The sequence below is a fragment of the Strix aluco genome, chromosome 3 (genome assembly GCF_031877795.1).
Source record: "Strix aluco isolate bStrAlu1 chromosome 3, bStrAlu1.hap1, whole genome shotgun sequence".
NCBI lineage: Eukaryota > Metazoa > Chordata > Aves > Strigiformes > Strigidae > Strix > Strix aluco.
Window position 1 is genome coordinate 80,178,932 of NC_133933.1, and position 20,467 is coordinate 80,199,398.

At 38.1% G+C, this 20,467-nt stretch overlaps 1 protein-coding gene across 6 annotated transcripts in view; it reads left to right on the forward strand.

Annotated features, from left to right (window-relative positions):
• Positions 1-20,467, forward strand: part of REV3L (REV3 like, DNA directed polymerase zeta catalytic subunit) — a 129,344-nt gene that overhangs the window by 62,652 nt on the left and 46,225 nt on the right. For 2 of the 6 annotated variants that reach the window (XM_074819307.1, XM_074819308.1), the window contains exons 6-12: positions 9,751-9,845; positions 10,416-10,520; positions 11,458-11,542; positions 11,628-11,776; positions 12,069-12,197; positions 14,838-15,075; positions 17,992-18,131. In XM_074819307.1, coding sequence (XP_074675408.1) covers positions 9,751-9,845; positions 10,416-10,520; positions 11,458-11,542; positions 11,628-11,776; positions 12,069-12,197; positions 14,838-15,075; positions 17,992-18,131 — 941 coding nt within the window. Of the gene's footprint in view, positions 1-9,750; positions 9,846-10,415; positions 10,521-11,457; positions 11,543-11,627; positions 11,777-12,068; positions 12,198-14,837; positions 15,076-16,423; positions 17,056-17,421; positions 17,595-17,991; positions 18,132-20,467 lie in introns of those variants that run through there. The other 4 variants (XM_074819313.1, XM_074819310.1, XM_074819312.1 and 1 more) reach the window with 4 other exon arrangements.

Sequence of the window (20,467 nt, forward strand, 5' to 3'; positions counted from 1 at the left end):
AACCTTTTTAACTGTTTCCTAAACTGATTGTGACTCAGATTTTTTCCATACTGTTTTTATTCTTGCAGTCTACAGCATTACTTGATATCTGTAAAGCTGCACTTCTTCCTTTATTTCTGTCTTTCCTTAACAAAGTATATTCTGTATTACAGACATTTGGTTTCTGTGTATAGCTGTCTCAACAGCTATATTGATTTCTAGTTTCATGTGCAATACCAACACAGTCCCCTCACTTTATTATCAAGTCTTCTTGAGTTAACTGTTCTGTGAATTGTTTAGCAAAAAATTATTACTTCCTGTATTTCACCATTTGACTGCTGTTTCCAGCAGCATTTGGAGTTTCTCACATTTGGAGTTTCTCCTATGTGTCATTACTGAACTTCTAAGTCTTTGCTTGTCCTTTATGTCAGATATGAAGGTCTCATAAATCTTTCCATACCTGTCACCTGTACACTTAAGTTGTTCTTTCAAGAAAAAACAAAGGGGGGAAAAGACAGTCAAATGTTGTTTGAGACTGCAAAATTTCTAGGGCTGACTTGTGATTGGCATGTCTGTTTAGACTCATTAGTCTTGGTTTTGTGTACATTGAGAATAAATTTTAGAGATAGTCCAGTGTGTATCTGCCAAGTCCTTGCTGCAAGTGGCAGCTGACAAGTTCTCTGGTTTAACCAAGCAGTGCCAGTGATTCAGCATTTCTTGACTTTGGAGTACGGTATATCAAGTTGTTGAAATCTGATTCTGAATGCCTGGTAGGTAACATGCAAAATACTACTCAAAAGTTGTGTTTATAACATTAGCAGCAACATGAGTAAATGCCAGTGGTGGTTCTTTATTTCAAAAAACATCCAAGAACTGTGCCAAAGTTTCTTGGTGACTGAACTCACTGTTCAGTACCAGATAGCACCTTGCTACTCTGCCGTTTCTCCAGAACAGTATTTAACCCAGCCCTGTCCTGTCTTGCTCCTGGCAAATCTCTGAGTTAGTAACTTGCTGCTATAATTAGCATACTGTATTAAACCAGGGACAGTTCTTTTAATTCTAGAGTGATTCTGTTATGAAGTAGACAAATGTCCAAAGCCACTAGTGCCCAGGACTCTCTGATGTTTTAAGGCTTTTAGGTATGATACTTGCCAGTGTTCCCAAACAGGAACCTGCAAAGCCCACCTTAAAATAAGCAGCAGTCATCTGAGCCTGGCAGTGCTATCCAACAGTTTTGACAAGAGTTCTTCACATGAGACACGTTTATGTTATCCCTCAGGTAGCTGACAATAAATGATTAAACACTTCCATGAGTTCCAGTGAGAGAACTTTCTGGCAAACACCAGGCTTGGAGTAATCTGCCAGTTAAGAGTACCACTTGGACGTGATGTGTTAAAATCAGAATGATTGGTAGAATGCTTTTGAGAAACACTTTATTTTCTAATTCTAGATTTCCTATTGAATGCTAATTTATATGGAAATGGAGAGATCTGACACTATTGCACAGTCTAGTCGTTATGTAATGTTACAGATTTCTAATAGGTTTGTGGCTGTCATAATTGCTTCTCTTGCTTGTCAGGATGTACATGTTTGTGTTTAGCTATTTGATTCTTAATAAAATCTGCACATTATTCAAGTCACTGGAACATCCTGCAAAGACATTTCTTCTTCCATGAACAGAATATAGAAAACTATTATGTCAAAGTTTAGAGTCCTTATCACTGTAGTTGAGTGACACCTTTCAGATTCTGTGTGGGGTTAATTTTTTATCTACTATCCTCAGTTTAATTATAAATACCTGTGATGTAGTCATCACAGAACTTGTTTCCCTAGGCTGTTATTAATGTTGATGAATTAAGATACTGATCTTCATGTCCATTCTGCAAGATTAACTAAATCAGTTAGATCTAGCTAACTGTATGTAGTGGGCACTTCTTAAATTTTGTGTCCACTGTTGCTTTAATCCATTGCCTCAGCACCTGAGGAACCAAACCTTGGTACTTCCTTTGAGTACAGGTTTCATTTTTTATTATTATGCCAGTGGATAGTGCCAACAAACTTCTACTTTCTTCAAAAATAAGGACCATTCTCTCTGTCCTCAGAATAACTTATTTGGAGCTTTTTCTACAAAGGCATGATGGATTTGTATTGCAGCTTTTCAGCATAGTGTGCAGGTATAAAAGGTAATTTTAAATTAATTGATTTGAATATCTCAAGTAGCCTAGCCATGACAGCTTAATGTTGCGCAACCCTGATTTATCTTGCTTCTTAGTAAACTTTTGCTCTCTTGTAGCTGGGTTGCTTCCATTCCTATGCCACCTCACTTTAACCCTGCCTTTCATGTAACTGTATTACAAGGTGTACCTTGTGAATGATTCTATCTACATTCTCTTACAAAATGAAACCCAGATGCTATGAAAAGCTTTGGCTGGGACTTGCTAAGTCTTCTCTTCTAACCTTGTTCTAACACAGATATTCTCAAATCACGGTTTTGACATTACATAAAATTATCTTTTTCTTTGCAAAACTGATGCATGTGATGTGAAGCAAGTGGTTACTCTATTGTGTAAGGCAATCTGTGTCAAACAGACCAATTCTGAGTGTCTTCCAAGGCATGACAACTGCTAATGACCTGAACTAGTTAATATTTCCAACTACCTACAAGCAGGAGACTGGACATGTTCTGACTTCTTCATGCTGTCTTCTCACCTGCTAATTGCGTAGTTACTTGGGAAATATGGCTTGATCTGGGAGAGTGGGAAATACAGTTGCTTTGTATATTTTCCTGATGTGTTGTGCATGTTTGTTTTTGGTGAGCAAAACCAGCAAACCTAATAGCTGACCAAGGTATTGACGGTACTCAGATTAAATAGTTCTCCAAGAAGCACGTAATCATGTTATATATAATCATAGAATGGTTTGGGTTGGAAGGGACCTTAAAGATCATCTAGTTCCAACCTCCCTGCTGTAGGCAGGGACACCTTCCACTAGACCAAGTTGCTCAAAGCCCCATCCAGCCTGGCCTTGCACACGGCCAGGGAAGGGGGCATCCACAACCTCTCTGGACAACCTGTTCCATGCCTCACCACCCTCACAATAAACAATTTCTTCCTTATATCTAATCTAAATCTGCCCTCTTTCAGTTTAAAATGGTTACACCTTGTCCTATCCCTACACTCCCTGATAAAGAGTCCCTCCCCATCTTTCCTGTAGGCCCCCTTGAAGTACTGGAAGGCCGCTATAAGGTCTCCCTGGAGCCTTCTCTTCTCCAGGCTGAACAACCGCAACTCTCTCAGCCTGTCCTCATAAGGGAGGTGCTCCAGCCCCCTGATCATCTTTGTGCTCCTCTGGACTTGCTCCAGCAGGTCCATGTCTTTCTTGTGTTGGGGGCCCTAGAGATGAACACAATACTCCAGGTGGGGTCTCATGAGAGCAGAGTAGAGGGGGAGAATCACGTGATCTCCCTTGACCTGCTGGCCACACTTCTCTTGATGCAGCCCTGGATATGGTTGGCTTTCTGGGCTGTGAGTGCACATTGCTGGGTCAGAGTCAGTTTTCCATCTACTAACACGCCCAAGTCCTTCTCTGCAGGGCTGCCCTCAGATCCACTCATCGCCCAGCCTGTATTTGTGCTTGGGACTGCCTCGACCCATGTGCAGGACCTTGCACTTGGCTTTGTTGAACTTCCTAACTTCAGGAGAGTTTGAACTCCTCCCTCCCCCCCTGACATTTTTGTTTTAATCAGAGTAAATTAAAATGTTAGAAGGGCCAGTTAAAGTGCTCTGTTTTCACGTGTCCTTTGAGGTTTTTCCTGAAATGGGAACAAATGGCTCCTTGGCCTCTGTGGCTTACCTGGATGTTGCAGAAGCTTGTAGTACTTCTGCCCTGACTTCTGCTAGTGCAAGTGTCTAGCAACAAACTTTGACAAGGATGTTAAATGCCAAGTTAATAATCCAGTTGTATCGAGAAGACATTTTTAAAGTCTTATGAAAATCTTACTGTATGTGTCAGTTGTCTTTATTAGCCTCCACACTGGTCTTCGGAGTGTGCAGTTTTGACTGCCAGTCCTGCCTTAATCCTGAAAATGTTAATGGTCATTATGAAGATAAATCCCAAATATGTTTCAAAAAAGGTGTCTTGTTAGCTCAGTGTTTTTAATTTGAATAGTATGCCATGTTAATTGGAATACTGTAGTTTTTGACAGAAAGACTCCTTATATCTGTTTGATTTAGAGCTTGGGCAAAATGAGCTTTTCTGCTTCTAATCGCCAAAATAATTTGAATCTTGGTGAGTCGCAGACAAAGAACATGCTTCAAATTAGTATTATTATGGAAAAAACCTTAAGTTATAGTGACAACTACCACTTTGTTTTGAATTCAGCAATGTTGAATTTAGTGTTATTTTTATAGGATAAATCCATATTGTAATCTCTTATAAATAAGAGATCTGATTATTTGGAAAGTTCTTGGCCAATTCTGTTTGTGGTATTGATCAGTTCTCAAGACAAATCACTGGCCACACTCTTGATGGGAATGTGGAAAACCATGACGTTTTTTTTTGACAAAATGTACTAACTAGTAAAAGGGAAAAGAATAGAAAGCTATCTTTTTGTCAGAGGAAAGGCAGATGTTTCGGTTAATGGTTTTAGTCATGAAACAAACTCTTCGGAAATAGGTCACTAACACTAAATATATATTTTTGTCTTAAACTTTAAAAAAATTCTTTTTCTTTCTCTGTCCCCCCCCCTGCTTTTTTTTTTAATTGGATTCTTTTTAAAGAGGAAAGTAGTAAAAGTAGAAAGCTCAGAGCTGTTATATCTACCAAACAAGTCAAAGACAGATCTCGACCAGACTTCTGGTCATTTACATGTGTTATTTAGTAAAGGGCAGTATTAAAATCAAAAACCCTTCTGATATCAATGACCATTGTGTATTGTGGTCCCTTTTCACTTGTTCCCAGGAATTCTTTGATTTCATGAAGGGAGCAGACAAATTTTTTTGCAACTTCCTCCCTTGTTCTTGTTTCCCATTTATCTTGCAGTTAGTTCTTATTATGTGATCAAAATGCAGGTTTCAGCTTGCCTGCAGTTCCTATTGCCCATCATGCAGGCAAGGCTCTGTTTGAATGCTTTGACGAATATGAGCACCCAGAGTGAATGACATGAAAAGTATGCATTTTGATCATATTATGGACTTGTTCAGCTGATGGCGTGACTGGGAGGGGAGGGAAATGATGACAATGGGTTGTCCTTAAAGTGTGCATTAAGGCATGGGTAGTCTACTTCTGCTGAAAGGCTGAGCTGCTTTGGTTTAGGAGTTCTATGATCTGCTCTCTTAATTCTCATAATAACTCTGAAACAGTACTGCTGACTGGAGGGATTAGTAATCATATATTAATGCATCGTGTCTTACAATCGTTAATGAATTCTATGATACATGTTTCATGACTTCTGCCAGACTACTTTTGGATGTTTAGAATAAAGAAATATCCTGCTCTGCCTTCTTTTGCTGTAACCACGTGAAACATACATTTACATACAGAGTGAAAAATACCTTACTGTATTAATGCAGCCACAAAATGTGACATCACAAATTTTAAAACTATGGCTGCTAAGAAATTATTCTGAAAACTTTGTTTTCTCTGCTTTTAAACTATATGCTCTCAAAATATTAAGTGTCGGGCAATTTCTAAAACTGACTTTCAGGATGCCTATTCCTTTTTTTCTTATCTCTCACTCCATTAAAAATCCAGTTGCTGAGACTTCTGTTTTGTTTTAGTTTCATATTATGTATAACACAGGATTTTACATTCCAATACAAATTCCACTATTATAATGTGATGCAGGAGAGTAAGGATGATTCTTGAAAGTTGAGTCTGCTGTAGAGAAGTTGAAGTTATCACAGTAAACCTGATAAGCCTTACATAGGGGAATATTTCTTTCTTATCCCAGAGGTCAAGTTACGCCTCAGCTGAGCAACTGAACTAGTAATAGAAACTGAATCTTGTATTAATGTGATATATAGAGTCAATGACCAAATAACTAGACCTCCTTTCAGTCTTCTCTATCTTTTCCAAGTGCCAGAATAGAGGTATTCTAGGACTGGTTTAATTTCTGCTTACATTTCTAGCACTATTTATTGCCATCTTGTCCAGTTCTTTGCCTGAACAGTTAAGCAAACAAGCTGTAAGTTTACTGAGGTTTTTATCTGCCCTGGAGATTTTTTTTAAAAATAAAAAGTGGAGTTTTTCAGAACTTTACTCTTTTATGGTTAAAAATAATTCTCTGGTTTCCTTATGAGGTCTTCACAGAATCATCTAGGTTGGAAAGGACCTTGAAGATCATCTAGTCCAACCCTTAACCTAGCACTGACAGTTCCCAACTACACCATATCCCCAAGTGCTATGTCAACCTGACTCTTAAACACCTCCAGGGATGGGGACTCCACCACTGCCCTGGGCAGCCCATTCCAATACCTAACAACCCATTCTGTAAAGAAAAACTTCCTAATATCCAGTCTAAACCTTCCCTGGTACAACTTGAGGCCATTACCTCTTGTCTTATTGCTTATTACTTGGTTAAAGAGACTCATCCCCAGCTCTCTGCAAGCTCCTTTCAGGTAGCTGTAGAGGGCGATGAGGTCTCCCCTCAGCCTCCTCTTCTCCAGACTAAACAACCCCAGTTCCCTCAGCCGCTCCTCGTACGACATGTGCTCCAGACCCTTCACCAGCTTCATTGCCCTTCTCTGGATACGCTCGAGTAATTCAATGTCCTTTTTGTAGTGAGGGGCCCAAAACTGAACACAGTCATCGAGGTGTGGCCTCACCAATGCCGAGTACAGGGGTAAGATCACTTCCCTGTCCCTGCTGGCCACGCTATTTCTGATACAAGCCAGGATGCCATTGGCCTTCTTGGTCACCTGGGCACGCTGCTGGCTCATGTTCAGCCGGCTGTCAATCAACACCCCCAGGTCCCTCTCTGACTGGCAGCTCTCCAGTATCCAGCTCTCTCTTAGTATTCTCTCTAATAATGAAAGAGGCTATTTCTGCATTGTGCAAAATGCAGTTGGTATTTCAGTTGACTGATTATTTCTTCATAGATGGACAAATTGATACAGGCATAATAAAGTAATTATAACCTAACAATTTAGGTTTTCCCTGTGCATGATACTGCCATCTAACAGTCTTACAAAGCAAAGTATTTGTTTTCCAGTGCCTTTCTTAATCTTTATGAAGTTCATACACTATTATGGACCTAATAGATAATTCTTGCTTTTGTAATCACAAATAAATGGGTTTGGTATCTTAAACTAAGCCATATGGTACACTGATACACTTCAGAAGTATTAGATCTCCATTCTGCTGACAGAACTGGACATCAGTCAGTAACAGCTCACATTGTGGCATCCCTTCAGATAAGTAACCTTCTTAATTTGTTGTGTTGTGTATCCCTGTCCCCACACCCCCTGCCCCTTTCTTGTTTTCTTGAAGATAATATCTTAGCCTTTGCCCTTTGGGCAGTAGGACCTCAATGTTTGAAGGAAAGGGTTGTTCTTTTGTGGGAAGCAAGGAAAACTGAGGGCCAGGAGGAAGTGAGACAGGAGAAATGTTGCACCTGTTTAGGACTTCTTTGTTCTGTACTTCACCTACAGCATAGGCTCTTTACATGGGCTGAGTATCTCAGGAGTTCTGGTGTGGTGGTAAAGCAGTAGCCCACTGAAGCTGCCATGAAAGCAGCCCTTTACCTTCAGTTTGGGTTCGAGCTGTTTAAACAAGTTTGATTTCTGCAGTGTATTTGGGAGAACCTCTTGGTCTTCTGCTCCTTCAAAGTCATGAAAAATATTTTAGAGCTTTCTTGCAGGAGACATCCAAGCAGTTTTAATTAGCTCCTTACTGAGCAATCCTACATGCTTTGCCTATAGATAACCCTCTTAAGGAAGACCATGTGTCTGAACTAGCTTCAGTCCAAATTTCATGTAATCTATAGTTTGTTGATGATCTGTGCCACAGACCTCTGCAAAAGGAGTTTAGAAATAAATATTTTTATTTTCCAGAATGGAAATGTGATGAAGGGGTCAGTTTTGGGTTTTTTCTTAGCATGCTGTTTTATATCTTGATAATAACTATGAGGCCCTGAAGCCTTTTAGAAACTCAATATTTTTGTGGTTGAGTTCTCTGATATTTTCTGAGAAGTCATTAGATTTTTGCTCTTACATAGGATCATAGAATAGAATAGTTTGGGTTGGAAGGGACCTTTAAAGGTCATCTAGTCCAACCCCCATGCAATGAGCAGGGACATCTCTTCATGCTCGGAGCCCCGTCCAACCTGACCTTGAATGTTTCCAAGGATGGAGCATCTACCACCTCTCTGGGCAACCTGTTCCAGTGTTTCACCACCCTCATGTCTTCCTTATATCTAGTCTAAATCTACTCTCTTTTAGTTTAAAACTACTATGCCTTGTCCTATCACTACAGGACTTACAAAAAAGTTTGTCACCATATGTCTTATAAGCCCCCTTTAAGTATTGAAAGGCCACAATAAGGTGTCCCCAGAGCCTTCTCTAGGCTGAAGAACCCCAATTCTCTCAGCCTGTCCTCACAGGAGAGGTGCTCCATCCTTCTGACCATTTTTGTGGCCCTCCTCTGGACTCACTCCAACAGGACTCCGGGGGGGGGTCTCACAAGAGTGGAGCAGAGGGGGAGAATCACCTCCTTCGACCTGCTGGCCACACTTCTCTTGATGCAGCCCAGGATACAGTTTGCTTTCTGGGCTGTGAGCGCATATTGCCAGGTCATACTCAGTTTTGCATCCATCAACACCCCCAAGTCCTTCTCCACAGGGCTGCTCTCAATCCCTTCATCCCCCAGCCTGTATTGATACCAGGGGTTGCCCCGACCCAAGTGCAGCGTTGTATATGGCCTTGTTGAACCCCATGAGGTTCACACGGGCCCACTTCTCAAACTTGTCCAGGTTCCTCTGGATGGCATCCCATACCTCAGGTCTGTCAACCGCACCACTCAGCTTGCTGTCATCTGCAGCATAAGCAAAGCAGTTTAATTTTACATTTCCTTAAAATTAGTTTACTGACAGCAACAGGTGGAAGATCTGAAAAGGCACAGCAGGAAGATGATCAGACCATTATACAACAAGCTTGAATTTGTTTCTAGTACTTTAAGTCTTTACCAAGCCAGTTATCCTTAGTTCTGCTCATGTATGGGATGCTAACACTCTGTTTAGATTCACCAGGCTACCCCAAGCCCTCTAAATAAATGAAAAAAATCTGAAAAATAAAACATTTTTTTCTTCACTTCCCATAGTTGGAAATGTTAAACTGTTTTGCATTGCTCTGAACTGTGAATGAGAGAGAAAAATTCTTGCCACTGCGTTTTCTGGGCGCAAGATCGTGCAAACGCAGATGGTCCTATTGGCTGAGAGTTCTGTAGAACATTTCATCTTGTATTTGAGGAGGAGAACATTATTGTAATTGCTGTAGTATTTAGAGTTGTTTATCACTTCTTTCTCTTCTCCCCACAAAATAAAAAGCTAATCCCTTTAAATTGAAGATAAAAATTTCTCATCTAATTAGATTTGAATATGACCGTTAATTGAAGGACCTTCAGGTGAGGGTGAGAACTGGTAATTTGGTATTCAGGTACTCGCCCTCATTCCCCCTGAAATACTTTAGATGTTAGTCCAGTTAGAGAATAGTAATGATGCATGTTTCAAAATCAACATATTGCTAAAATTAACCTGTGGTATTTATGTTGTCACAGCTCTTTAATGTTAAACGGTGCTGAGCCACAAAGTACCTGTGAATTGGAGGTGGATGCAGTAGCTGCGGACATTTTAAATCAACTGGATATTGAAGGTGAAGTGTTAGTAACTTTCCATGTAAAATATTTTAGGACAGGAACTATATTGTCATTTTTTTTAAGGCTCATCTTAATCAAGCCACAATCCAGAGTGTTAGCTAATTGTTGATCTACAAATTTATAAAGTTTAAAAAAAAAAAAAAAAAATTGAATGAACTCTGAAAGAAAACAGGTTATAAGAATAGCCTATTGTCAGAGCAATAGAAAGAGATTTTTGTTAATGCATAACAGAAGGTTCCAGACCTGTAAGGAGAATAAGTGAAATACTGACATCAAGTATGGATGTGTATATACATACATCTATACATACATATACATGCATACTTGGTGAGAAGACCAGCAAAAGCCAAAGGTCCAGATAACAAATAGGAGATCTAGAAAACAAATAAAGTTACACCTTAACTTTTACATAACACCGTACCCTAGAGTAAGGCAAGAATTGCAATTTAAAAAATAACAGGTTAGAATGACAAAAGAGGTGAAGAAGAGTGTCCGAATTTAATTTGGGGTGAAGAATGCTTCGTCACATTGACAGACTTCCCTTCATGTATTATTGCATATTTCAGCCCAGATTGGCAGGAACCCTGGTTTGCAAGCTATATGGGAAGATGAAAAGCAGCGACGGAGACAGAAATGTGAATCTTCTCAGATTAAGACACCTGAGTCACAAGGTAAAAAAAAAAAAAAAAAAAGTGCAGCTGTTTATCAAAAACTTTGAATGAGAAGCAAGCAGGAGGTAGAATTTAAATCAGTGTATCAAGTTTGAGGGCTTTTTAGATGTAGTTTTTTCACTTCCAAGTTTACTGCTTGCCCAGTATGTGTGTTCTGGTTTTAAAAGCAAGATACATAACCTTGCAGAAAAACATCATGATTCAACTAGCTGCAAAGCATTCTAGGCAGAATGAATGATAATTACAGTTAAGATTGTATGCTTTATGGTGGAAAACATTCAAATGTTTAGATACTGGCAAAATTAAATCTCTTATCCTGAAGCTTTCCATGGTAGTTTATGCACAAGGGCAGTTCCTTTGAGTTTCTGTGGAATTATAGTTAAGGTGGTGTTAGATGAAAATTCTGAAGGGATGGACAAATCCCTGTATTTTTATGTAAAATTCATTGCACAGGGAAGACTGTGCTCTGCAAATTAATTGCATAATGAACAGAGCTATTCTCTGTAGAACCTAGGCCATGTCTCTTTTAAAATATGAATGATATTTGTTGAGTAAGCCAGAGGATTGCATGAGGTAAAGACTATTTTCTGACTGTTTGTTTTTTCCCCTGCATTTCTGTGTAATATTTAGGCTGCATAAACCAGAGTTTTCAAAATTGTTCACTGATTGGTCTTTTCCTGGATGCTCACCTTGGTGTAATTGCAACATGATTTGTAAATGCTGTTGATAATCGCAGTTGCAAATGAGATCAATGGGAGTATGTGAAGTATTTTAAAGCGTTTAAATACGCTTCAAAAATCAGCCCTCAAACTTGGCACTTAAATTAGTGGACACTTCAGCTTTGAGTCATTTGCTAATGGAATTAGTAATTTTAGCTGCTCTGTGTGTTGAGAGGTCAAAGTAAAACTGAATAACAAATATTTTTCAAATTTTAAAGACCGTGGATTTGTGCCAGCAACAGAGAGTGAAAAATTTTTTCAGAAGAGACTTAAAGAAATCCTCAAGCAAAATGACTTCTCTGTGTAAGTGTTTAGCCATTTGCCATAAAGTATAGTATTCTATGCAAACCTTAAATATGCGTTTAAAAATTGGTTTTCAATTAACTAGAACGTTGTCAGGATCAGTGGACTACAGTAATGGATCAGAGGAGTTCTCTGCTGAGCTAACACTACATTCTGAGGTACTTTCTCCTGAAGCCTTTCAGTGCACGCCAGCTAATATGGTAGAAGTGCATAAAGATAAAAAGATGAACGAAGGTGAGTATTTTTAATAGTATAATTGTTCAGGCATAAATCTATCATGCTTTGGCTGTTCTGACTCTTAACAGAAGTAATCCAAGGAATATCTGATTGTCAGTTATGAAAAAATGAAGAGTAGTTTTGCTTTTATTTTCATCATTGTTAGAGTAAGCCTTTTAAAAATTGCCATAGCAAATAATGGAAACATACTTGAATAGTAAAACCCATTTTAAAGTGGCTTGCTTTCATAATGTATTGATGTCTGTGACTCTTTGAAGTTTTATCCTTTCTCTTTGTTTTTCTTTTAAAGAATCCAATAGGATGCATACTGATAAAGAAGAGGAAGCACTTATTAATGAAGAAGCAATTTTAAACATTGTGGAGAATAGTCAGAGCTTTCAGCCTTTGTCTCAAAGACTGAGTCAAACTGCAGTTTTTAGTGAGTATGACTGGAATGTCTTGTCTTTTCCAGGCTATTTTATTGTTCCACAGTCTTTGTTGTGTTCACTTACATTACCAGTCATGAAAGAAAGTAAGTAGTTTACCTCAGGAGTTTGTCAAGCAGATGGAGACTTCACACATCCACCCCCTACGACCATCACCAAAAAACCACCTTATATGTTCTTAAAATGTCACCAGGACACTGTATTTGTAGAGGCTACTGTGCTTTACTGGTTCACTAAGCCTGTCCTCTTGCCAGGTCAGCTCAGTGCAATCTCTTATGGGTATTGCTCTTCCTTATGCTCCTAGTGTTACATGACTAAAACTCAGAATAAAGAGGATTTTGACTGTGTATCCGTTAGGTTCTTGCAGTTACTGCCTCTTTCTTACAGTTATGGTAGAGAACACTCTCATGGGCTATCTTTAGGAGCTCAGCTGTCTGGAGATACTGGGGTATAGTAGGCTGATAATGAGAGGCAAGTTGCAGAAGATCATTTCCCAAAATTTATGGATACTGTCCTGCTTTCGGCATTGGCTTGAAGGCAAAGAAACAAGAAGAAAAACATTAAGGAGGGGGAGAAAAACCATGACAGCAAACATGTGAATGGCATGAGGGGGAAACAACAATAAAGTAACACAACAGAGGAACTTGTATGAAAAGCTGCTTCAGGTAGAAATAGTTCAAATACTCTAGAGGAGATGAAAAGCACATAGCTGTGCTATCTCTATATATACATTCTTATGTAAACATAAGATATAATGTTAATATGCACTAAAGTTGATACTACAAGGTGAGGGGGAAGGGGACACAGAATATCTAAACCCCATAGCCTCTAGTGCGTTTGATACATACATGGTGTGAATATGTGCATAGGCAACAAGATACAATATGGGCAACAATATATGTCCATGGGTAATACAGTATATGACAGTATGCAATCTTTCTTGCAAAGAAAGGAGTAGTGGATGGAGTGAGATTAAGAGTATTTTTCAGTGCTATTTTATTTTGCAGAAAGCAGGAAAGATTTTGATTATGAAAGTTTTATAGGCAAGGATTTGGATTTATCGAGAGAATTATAAGTAGTTATGTGGGAGCTGGCAAATATGAGCATTGATTTTTTTTTTTTTTTTTTTTTTTTTGGAGTGAGAAGGTTATGGTGAGAGGATGAGAAGTGGCTAAAATAATATATAGGGTATGTCTTATAACTATGTGTTTGAATTGCTCAACCAAATAGGAGTGTTGAAACGGTCTGTTTTTTCCAGTGGCTAGGCAATCAAATGGAGATTTTATTACTTTTTCTTTCTTTCTTGTCTTTGTTTTTTCTTCTTGTCATGGGGCTACTAATTGCTGGTGTTCTGTGTGACCATTAGTAATATGCTGCATCTTTAGGTCTCTTATGCTCTTTCATAGCATGGACTAGTCTTTACTATACCTTTGTAGAGTCTTAGTGTCACAGGGGCTGCAAATTGCACTATTTCTGCTGCTATGAAGTACACAACAAGGTTTATATTAACGGGAAGTAAAGGTTGGAGTTTAATGATGGACCTCACAAAGGGTAAAGGAGCCAAGAACGGAAAGTACAATTGAAAGTGGGTTAATTCGGAACTCTGGCAAAGGGGATGGTTTCCATTCTGAATGGTTGCATGGTGTCTTGTGAAGCCTTTGTAAAATATGGAAAATGCCTTCCTCACCGATGTTGAGACCTATTTTATATGATTCTCAGGATCATTGTAAATCATATGATATTTCCTGAGGAAGGAAAGTAGAGATTGTAGTTCTTCAGCCAGAGGAGAAGGAGAGAGAAGTAACAAAGATGCCTGGTAGACTGGAGATCATAAATTGGTTATGAGGTCAGATGAAAGGTAAGCAGGAGGAGAGTGAGAAAAAATTGTGACTTGGAAGGATGTTTAAGAAATAAAAATGAAGGATAGAAGGCAAATGCATGAGTTAGTGTAAGCTCGGGTCAAATAAAGGAAAATAAAAAGTAAAATTTAAGGGAGGAATGAAATTAGGTAAACTTTCAGTGTTTAGAAGAGCCTAGGAAGAGAATAGGTTATAGTGAAAAGAAAAGGGAGATGAAGTTAAGTATTACAGTAAAGGACAGAAGGAAGAAAGGAAGAACTAGTTGGTCAAAATCGGCATCACCTTTCATGAGATGCAGTGATTGAAAGTTTTCCATGTGATACAGATAGAAGTGCCCAACAAAATTAACGCAGCCATTGAAGTGAGAGCAAGAGAAGGCAGTGATGCTTCAGAAGCTGGCACTTATGCTGAAATAAAAGGGGAGAGTGAGGCTTTACTAAATGTGAGGAGGTAAAAGGAGGGTGGGGGGAGAGAGAGATAAGTGCTTCCACTAAATCTACTACAATCAGAAGAGGACGGCAGAAATAAAAAAAGAAGGTTGTCAAGATTTTAGATAAAGTATTAGAAAAGATAAATCATAAAACTCGGAAAAATAAGATATGAAAAGAGCTTTGTTTCTGTAGCCTGCCTTGATTTAGACAGTAATGAACTAGCAGATTTTAAAATGTTGAGGCGTTTTTTGGTTTTGTTTGGGTTTTTTTACTGATAGACTATAACTAATCATTTACAAGTAGAACCAAATATAGATTCTGCTTGTATTGGCTTTTTCTACAGTGGACAGTAGTGCTGATGAGGCCATGATTGATCTGTTGACTGGATTGGAGAATGATGGATATCAGATGGGACATCACAAAACTCTCTCTCACCATCGTTCTCTTGGAAGCTGTCGAAATTCTCAGAACAGTGATGATGAAGAAAATGAGCCACAGTGCGAGAAAGAAGACATGGAACTTAGCTTCTTAATGTCCCAAAGGTGGGACAGTAGCATTGAAGAGCCTGGGCCAAAAAGAAGGTATATATGTGATTTTTCTTTTCTTAATCTTTTCTCCCAGATCCTTCCTCCCTCCCACCCTGTTTTCAAGTGTGCTATGAGACCAGTGAGCTGTAGACAGGTCTCTGTTGACAGCATTGGAAAAATCTATGCAGATCTTGGGATAGAATGTAGTTGTTCAGATGATGCTGTGAGTCGTCAGTTTTATACGGAAATAAAGATTAAATGTTTAGTTTTGGCTAGACCTAAGCTTCTAGTTTGCTGTTTGAGGAAAAATTGAATAGGCTTTTCATCCTACAAGTCCAAATACAAAAAACTTTAGTTGTAACCTCCTTTTAAGATCATACCCCAGATGTAGCACAAAGGTTAAGGTGTATCATGTACATCTCATGTGTCTGTAACTTTTACTGAAGTGAATATTTAAGATGTGTTCTTCTGAGGACTGACCCAGAATCCTGAGAAAAACACCCATTTGTTTCCATGCTCAAAGCTTAAATCAAAACATGAATGTTGCTCACTCTGCTGGACTGCTAAAGGTCAGCAGCTTGAATATTTTTAAGGCCAAGATTCTTGGAACACCTTCTCAGGTTGTAATGACCTTTTGTACAGTCTGCACTGACAGACGTTGGAAGAAGGTATATCCAGTTTCTATTCACCCCTGCTTGGGCAGAACTTTTGGTATTTCTGATTCTATTTGAAAGATGAGAGACTTCACAGACATAACATTTTGATATATTCTTTTACATCAGAAATCATAATTATACTATGATGTGGAGAGCATGAGAGGCATAGAAATATTTAATCTTTTCTGTCATGAAGACATACAGAAAAGTTGGAATAGAATCAGAAGTTAGATCATTAGTCTCCTAGTCCTAGAGATAATTAATCTCTAAAGCTACTTTTCCTATCTGACCTTTGATTTTCTTTGTTTTTTTCCCTCCCAGCCTGAAAAGTTGAAATTTCAATCTAAAACACTTAATGCTAATCTTCAGTTTAGTGCTAGTTTCTGTGTAAAACCAGCCTATATCTTGTAGAATTTATTAGCTCAGGCACAGCTCTGTTTGGGCACGACTGTACAACTTCTGGAGTCAGGTAGGGTCCTGGAGCAGTTAACTGCTTCTATGCAGTAAAGAATCCTATTTAAAAACTCATCAGACTTGAGCTGGCTCATGAATAACTTGCTCATATATGCCTAAATTTTAATCCCAGATAGAAAGCACTAGGGAGAATGTACATACCACAGGGAGTCAACTCACGTTCACAGGGATTTACAAACTTTGTTTCAGTGTGATCTTTGCAGAATTTGGACTTACTTCAGAAGAGAGCATGGGTATCTCTGCACCCCTGCATGATTCTGTCCATGCATAAAGATCCAGTTGAAGTCTGACGATGGATCCAACCTCATTCCACTCAGGCTCATTCTATCTGTACTGCATCCTACTGCATCCATATTATCACTTCTGTTAATGGGTATTCACCAATCTTCCATTATCTCAAAAAGTATATTGAGAGAATGAGGAGTAACAACACCCTACTGACTGAATTAAATGGCTTGGGCTTGATTTGTGCTGAACTGGAGAAAAAAGAACATCAAGACCTGGACTGGTTTGTGTATGGTGGTATCATGCTGTGTTACACAAATTTTCCCAGAGTCTAAACTGATGGGCTTGAATGCGGAGATGTCCAAGTTGTTGTCTGCAGAAGTTGTCTTCAGCCTGACTGGGTTTACTAAAGTTGACAAATATTTGCTTCATGCATAGGATTATAGCATAATTCAAGATGGAAGAAGCATCTGAATGCTGTGTTGTCCAGTGCCCTGATCAAAGCAGCTTTGGATAGATCAGTTGCTCAGGGCCTTGTCTGGTCAAGGTTTGAGTATCTCCAAAGATAGAAATTGGATAGTCTATATGGGCAACGTGTTCCAGTGTTCAAACACCCTCATAATGAAGAATGTTTTCCTTGTACATAACATTTAAAACCTTTGTGTTTATACCTTTTAAGGTACTACACCACAATGCTTTGATATATCAAGCTACTAGGATAGGTTATTATTATCTTAAAACCAAAAAACAAACAGAAAAACCAAAACAAAAAAAACCCCACCAAAACCTCAGTTCCTTAATATTTATCTGGATTTCGCTCTTGTAGCCACAGAAGAGTTTATTTCTATGAAGAATTATGTTCATCTCACACTTTATTTTAAAGAAGAAATCATATTCCTAAGTGCTTTTCGAGTTGTAATATACCAGAGGGTTTGGTTTTCATGTTTTTCTATATATTTTTTTCTTTTTTCCCCCATGTAAAGCCATGCCACTTTAAAAACATGAAAAGTTCCTAGAAACTTACTACTTTTTTTTTTCCCAGCAGATTTGTGACTGTAAAAATGGCAGTGTAGAACAGTTGAGCAGCTTAAGTATTAGTAACAGCAACTTCAGAATGTTCAAGGAGGGATGGAAACAAACACTGTTTTTGTGGTTGTGCTTCAGTTAGGCCCGCTGAGAGAGAATTGTTGTAATACAGTAAAGATTCCTTAAAAAAAGGTAAATGTCTGTTTGCTAAGAGCTAAACTGAAATAATTTTGCATAGTTGGTTTATTGTTCAAATTTCAAGCACTTTCAAGCAATAAAATTAAATTTCAGTAAAATTGAAATAAAATTACGCATCTAAATGCCTTCTTTCTAAGCTAGTGAATCTGGCTGGTTTTGTCTGTAGTTTGTAAGTGGTTGGCTGCCACTCTTGCCTGTTAAAATAGTAACATTGAATAGTATTTTGAGTTTCTCAGTGAGAAATGGAACAATTTTGTTGTTTGTTTCCCTTTGCTCCCCCAAATTACACAACCATATAGCACAACACCCCTTTGATTTTGAGGTTTCCTGTGACTATTGGTATTTTCTAAGAGAAGTATTGTGCAGTAATTCGTTCCTTCATTTTCTCTAGGTCAGCTGGCAAAAATATGCATCGAAGTTCAACAGAAGAGGATTCATCTTCAGAGGAAGAAATGGAGTGGAGTGGTAACAATATGCTCCTAACTAATCTCTCTATACCTCAGTTAGATGGAACTGCAGATGAAAATGGTGGTAAGTAAATAGAAAACCAGCTTTGGAAGTTCAGTTATTGCCAGGGTCGTAGTTTGTTTTCAGATCAGTTTGCTAATTCTCAAAAATGCTAACTGGTTTCAATTCTTGTTTCAATTGGAAGGAAATGCTCTCAACAGATTGCCGAAGCAGGCCCTTAACATCTTCCTTAGAAGCCATCAATATTTTAATCTTAATGCCCTCTACTAATTACCGAAACCTGCTTTTCCTGTTGTGGAAAAGATAGTTACCTTGTTGCAAGGGGTATTTTTCTGCTACTATTTGTTATGCAAATACGGTGTTAAAATGAATGATTCTGTAGGATCATTTATCCTGTTAGGATTTCATTCTAGATAGTAAATGTATTATTGTGTAAGTTTAATGGTTCTTTGCTTTGCAACTATTTGCCACACATGCTAAAATATAGCGAGCCTTTGTTTGAGCCTGTTTTAGCAGATTGCATGTTCACATTTTGGGATTGCATGAGTTAAAGCTATGCAGTGGCAAAGCTGATGCAGAATAAACTGCCTTTCAAAATCTATAAAAAATTAATCTGTAAAGATATCTCTTCTCATCTCTTTATAACCTCCTGTCTTTGATCAAATAACCTTAGTTAATAGAATGCATACTTTGAGGTTAGGCAAATATATACCTATTATTATTTGTTTCACTAGACAATCTACATATTTTTGTATTTATAAAATTCTGTTGAGCAAAGCAATGTAAAATGTATGGATCTTGTGGGGAAAAATATGTATTTGTACCCAGGGTTTTCTCAGTATTAGGTTCACTTTTTTTCTTGGTCTAATCAACAGTAATTGTTCTTTGTTTAGAAATGTTGTATTAGTCATACTTTATTTCCTTTAAAATTTGAAATTTGTGGTTAACATCACTTTGTACAGAAGCTTCTTTCTTAATCCGTACTACAAACTGGTTAATGTAAAATCTTGTTTGTGCTCGTGCATGTACCTAATTTCCTATTACTGCATTTGTTCTTTGGGGCAGGACTGTAATCCTTTACAAAATTTCTCTATTAGTTCATGACTCTTGAAGCCATTTGACAAAAATAACAAACATCATATATAAGTATATAAAATACATAAGTCTTAATGTATCTATTAGCAATTCTTTAGTAGAGAAAGTGAGCTATATGATCTTATTACATAGACAACCACAGCTATTCTTTTGTGTTCACTGATTAAAGCATAGTTTACTTTTTTGTTTGCTTTTATAGATATAATGGTAGGGTTAATATGTGATGGTACTACTAATGTGATTTGGTTTTGCAGAATATAAAATTGTAATTTCCTTATTTGAAGGACTTTGTAATTTAACGTAAAAAGGGATGCTTCTGGCTAATGAGATTGTATCTTAAATCACTGTTTAAATTTTAGAATATTTTAAGTATATGAAATACCACATGCAGAAGAATATTATCAGCCTAGAATGAGTTTATTACTGTGAACTTTCACATCAACTTCTTATAATAGCAGATACTGTAAATTCAAAACAGATCTCAGTCCAGTTCCTCTAAATTAGAAAATGCGTATCCACACATGAATCTGTGTCCATAACATCTGACTGACTGACAAGTATTTTTGCAATTTCTGTATCTGAATGGTGAAGTATCTTCCAAGTGTTTGTTGACACTTCACTAGACTCCCATTTTCTTGGTTTTCAGTTAATCATCCCCGTTCTTTGTGTGGACTCCTACCTTCAAAGAATCATAGGCAGCATCTCCCAGCTGTGTTTCACAGCTCAGGGACTCTGTGTATGCATTAGAAAATGTTATTAGAAACAGATTGAGACTTCCTTTTATTTTTCTCACCTGGCAACAAATAAATTGCTAAGCTGAAGGCAGCATGAATCTAAGATAATCCCCAAATTGGTTGAGACTTACAGTAAGGGCCCAAAGGATACCCTGTCTAATACAACAGTGTGCAGTGCATGCTTCCAGGTCATACAGCATGTCTCTTAACTCCTATGGTGGACACATGAACTAATTGCTGTGTGCCAGGAGCAATGTGGTAACTGCCTCTTTGCAGAGGAATAAACTCCTTCAAATTACTTGGTGTTCCGTGTGGTTCTAAGCGAGCACACAGTTGCTGCAAACCAGTTGTTAATTTGTTACTTACCACCTGCCTGTCAACACTTATCCTGCAGTAAATGCAGTGATTGTATGGAAGAAAGAGAGAAATTGTCCCATGTATCATGTGATGAGTCTGCCCAAGACAGTTACCACAGCACATGCTGGTCACATCTGTGTGGGAATGTTAATGCATGGATATGAGTTTGTGATCTAACTAAATGGTGTGAGCTCCTTGCATAAACGTCTCAAT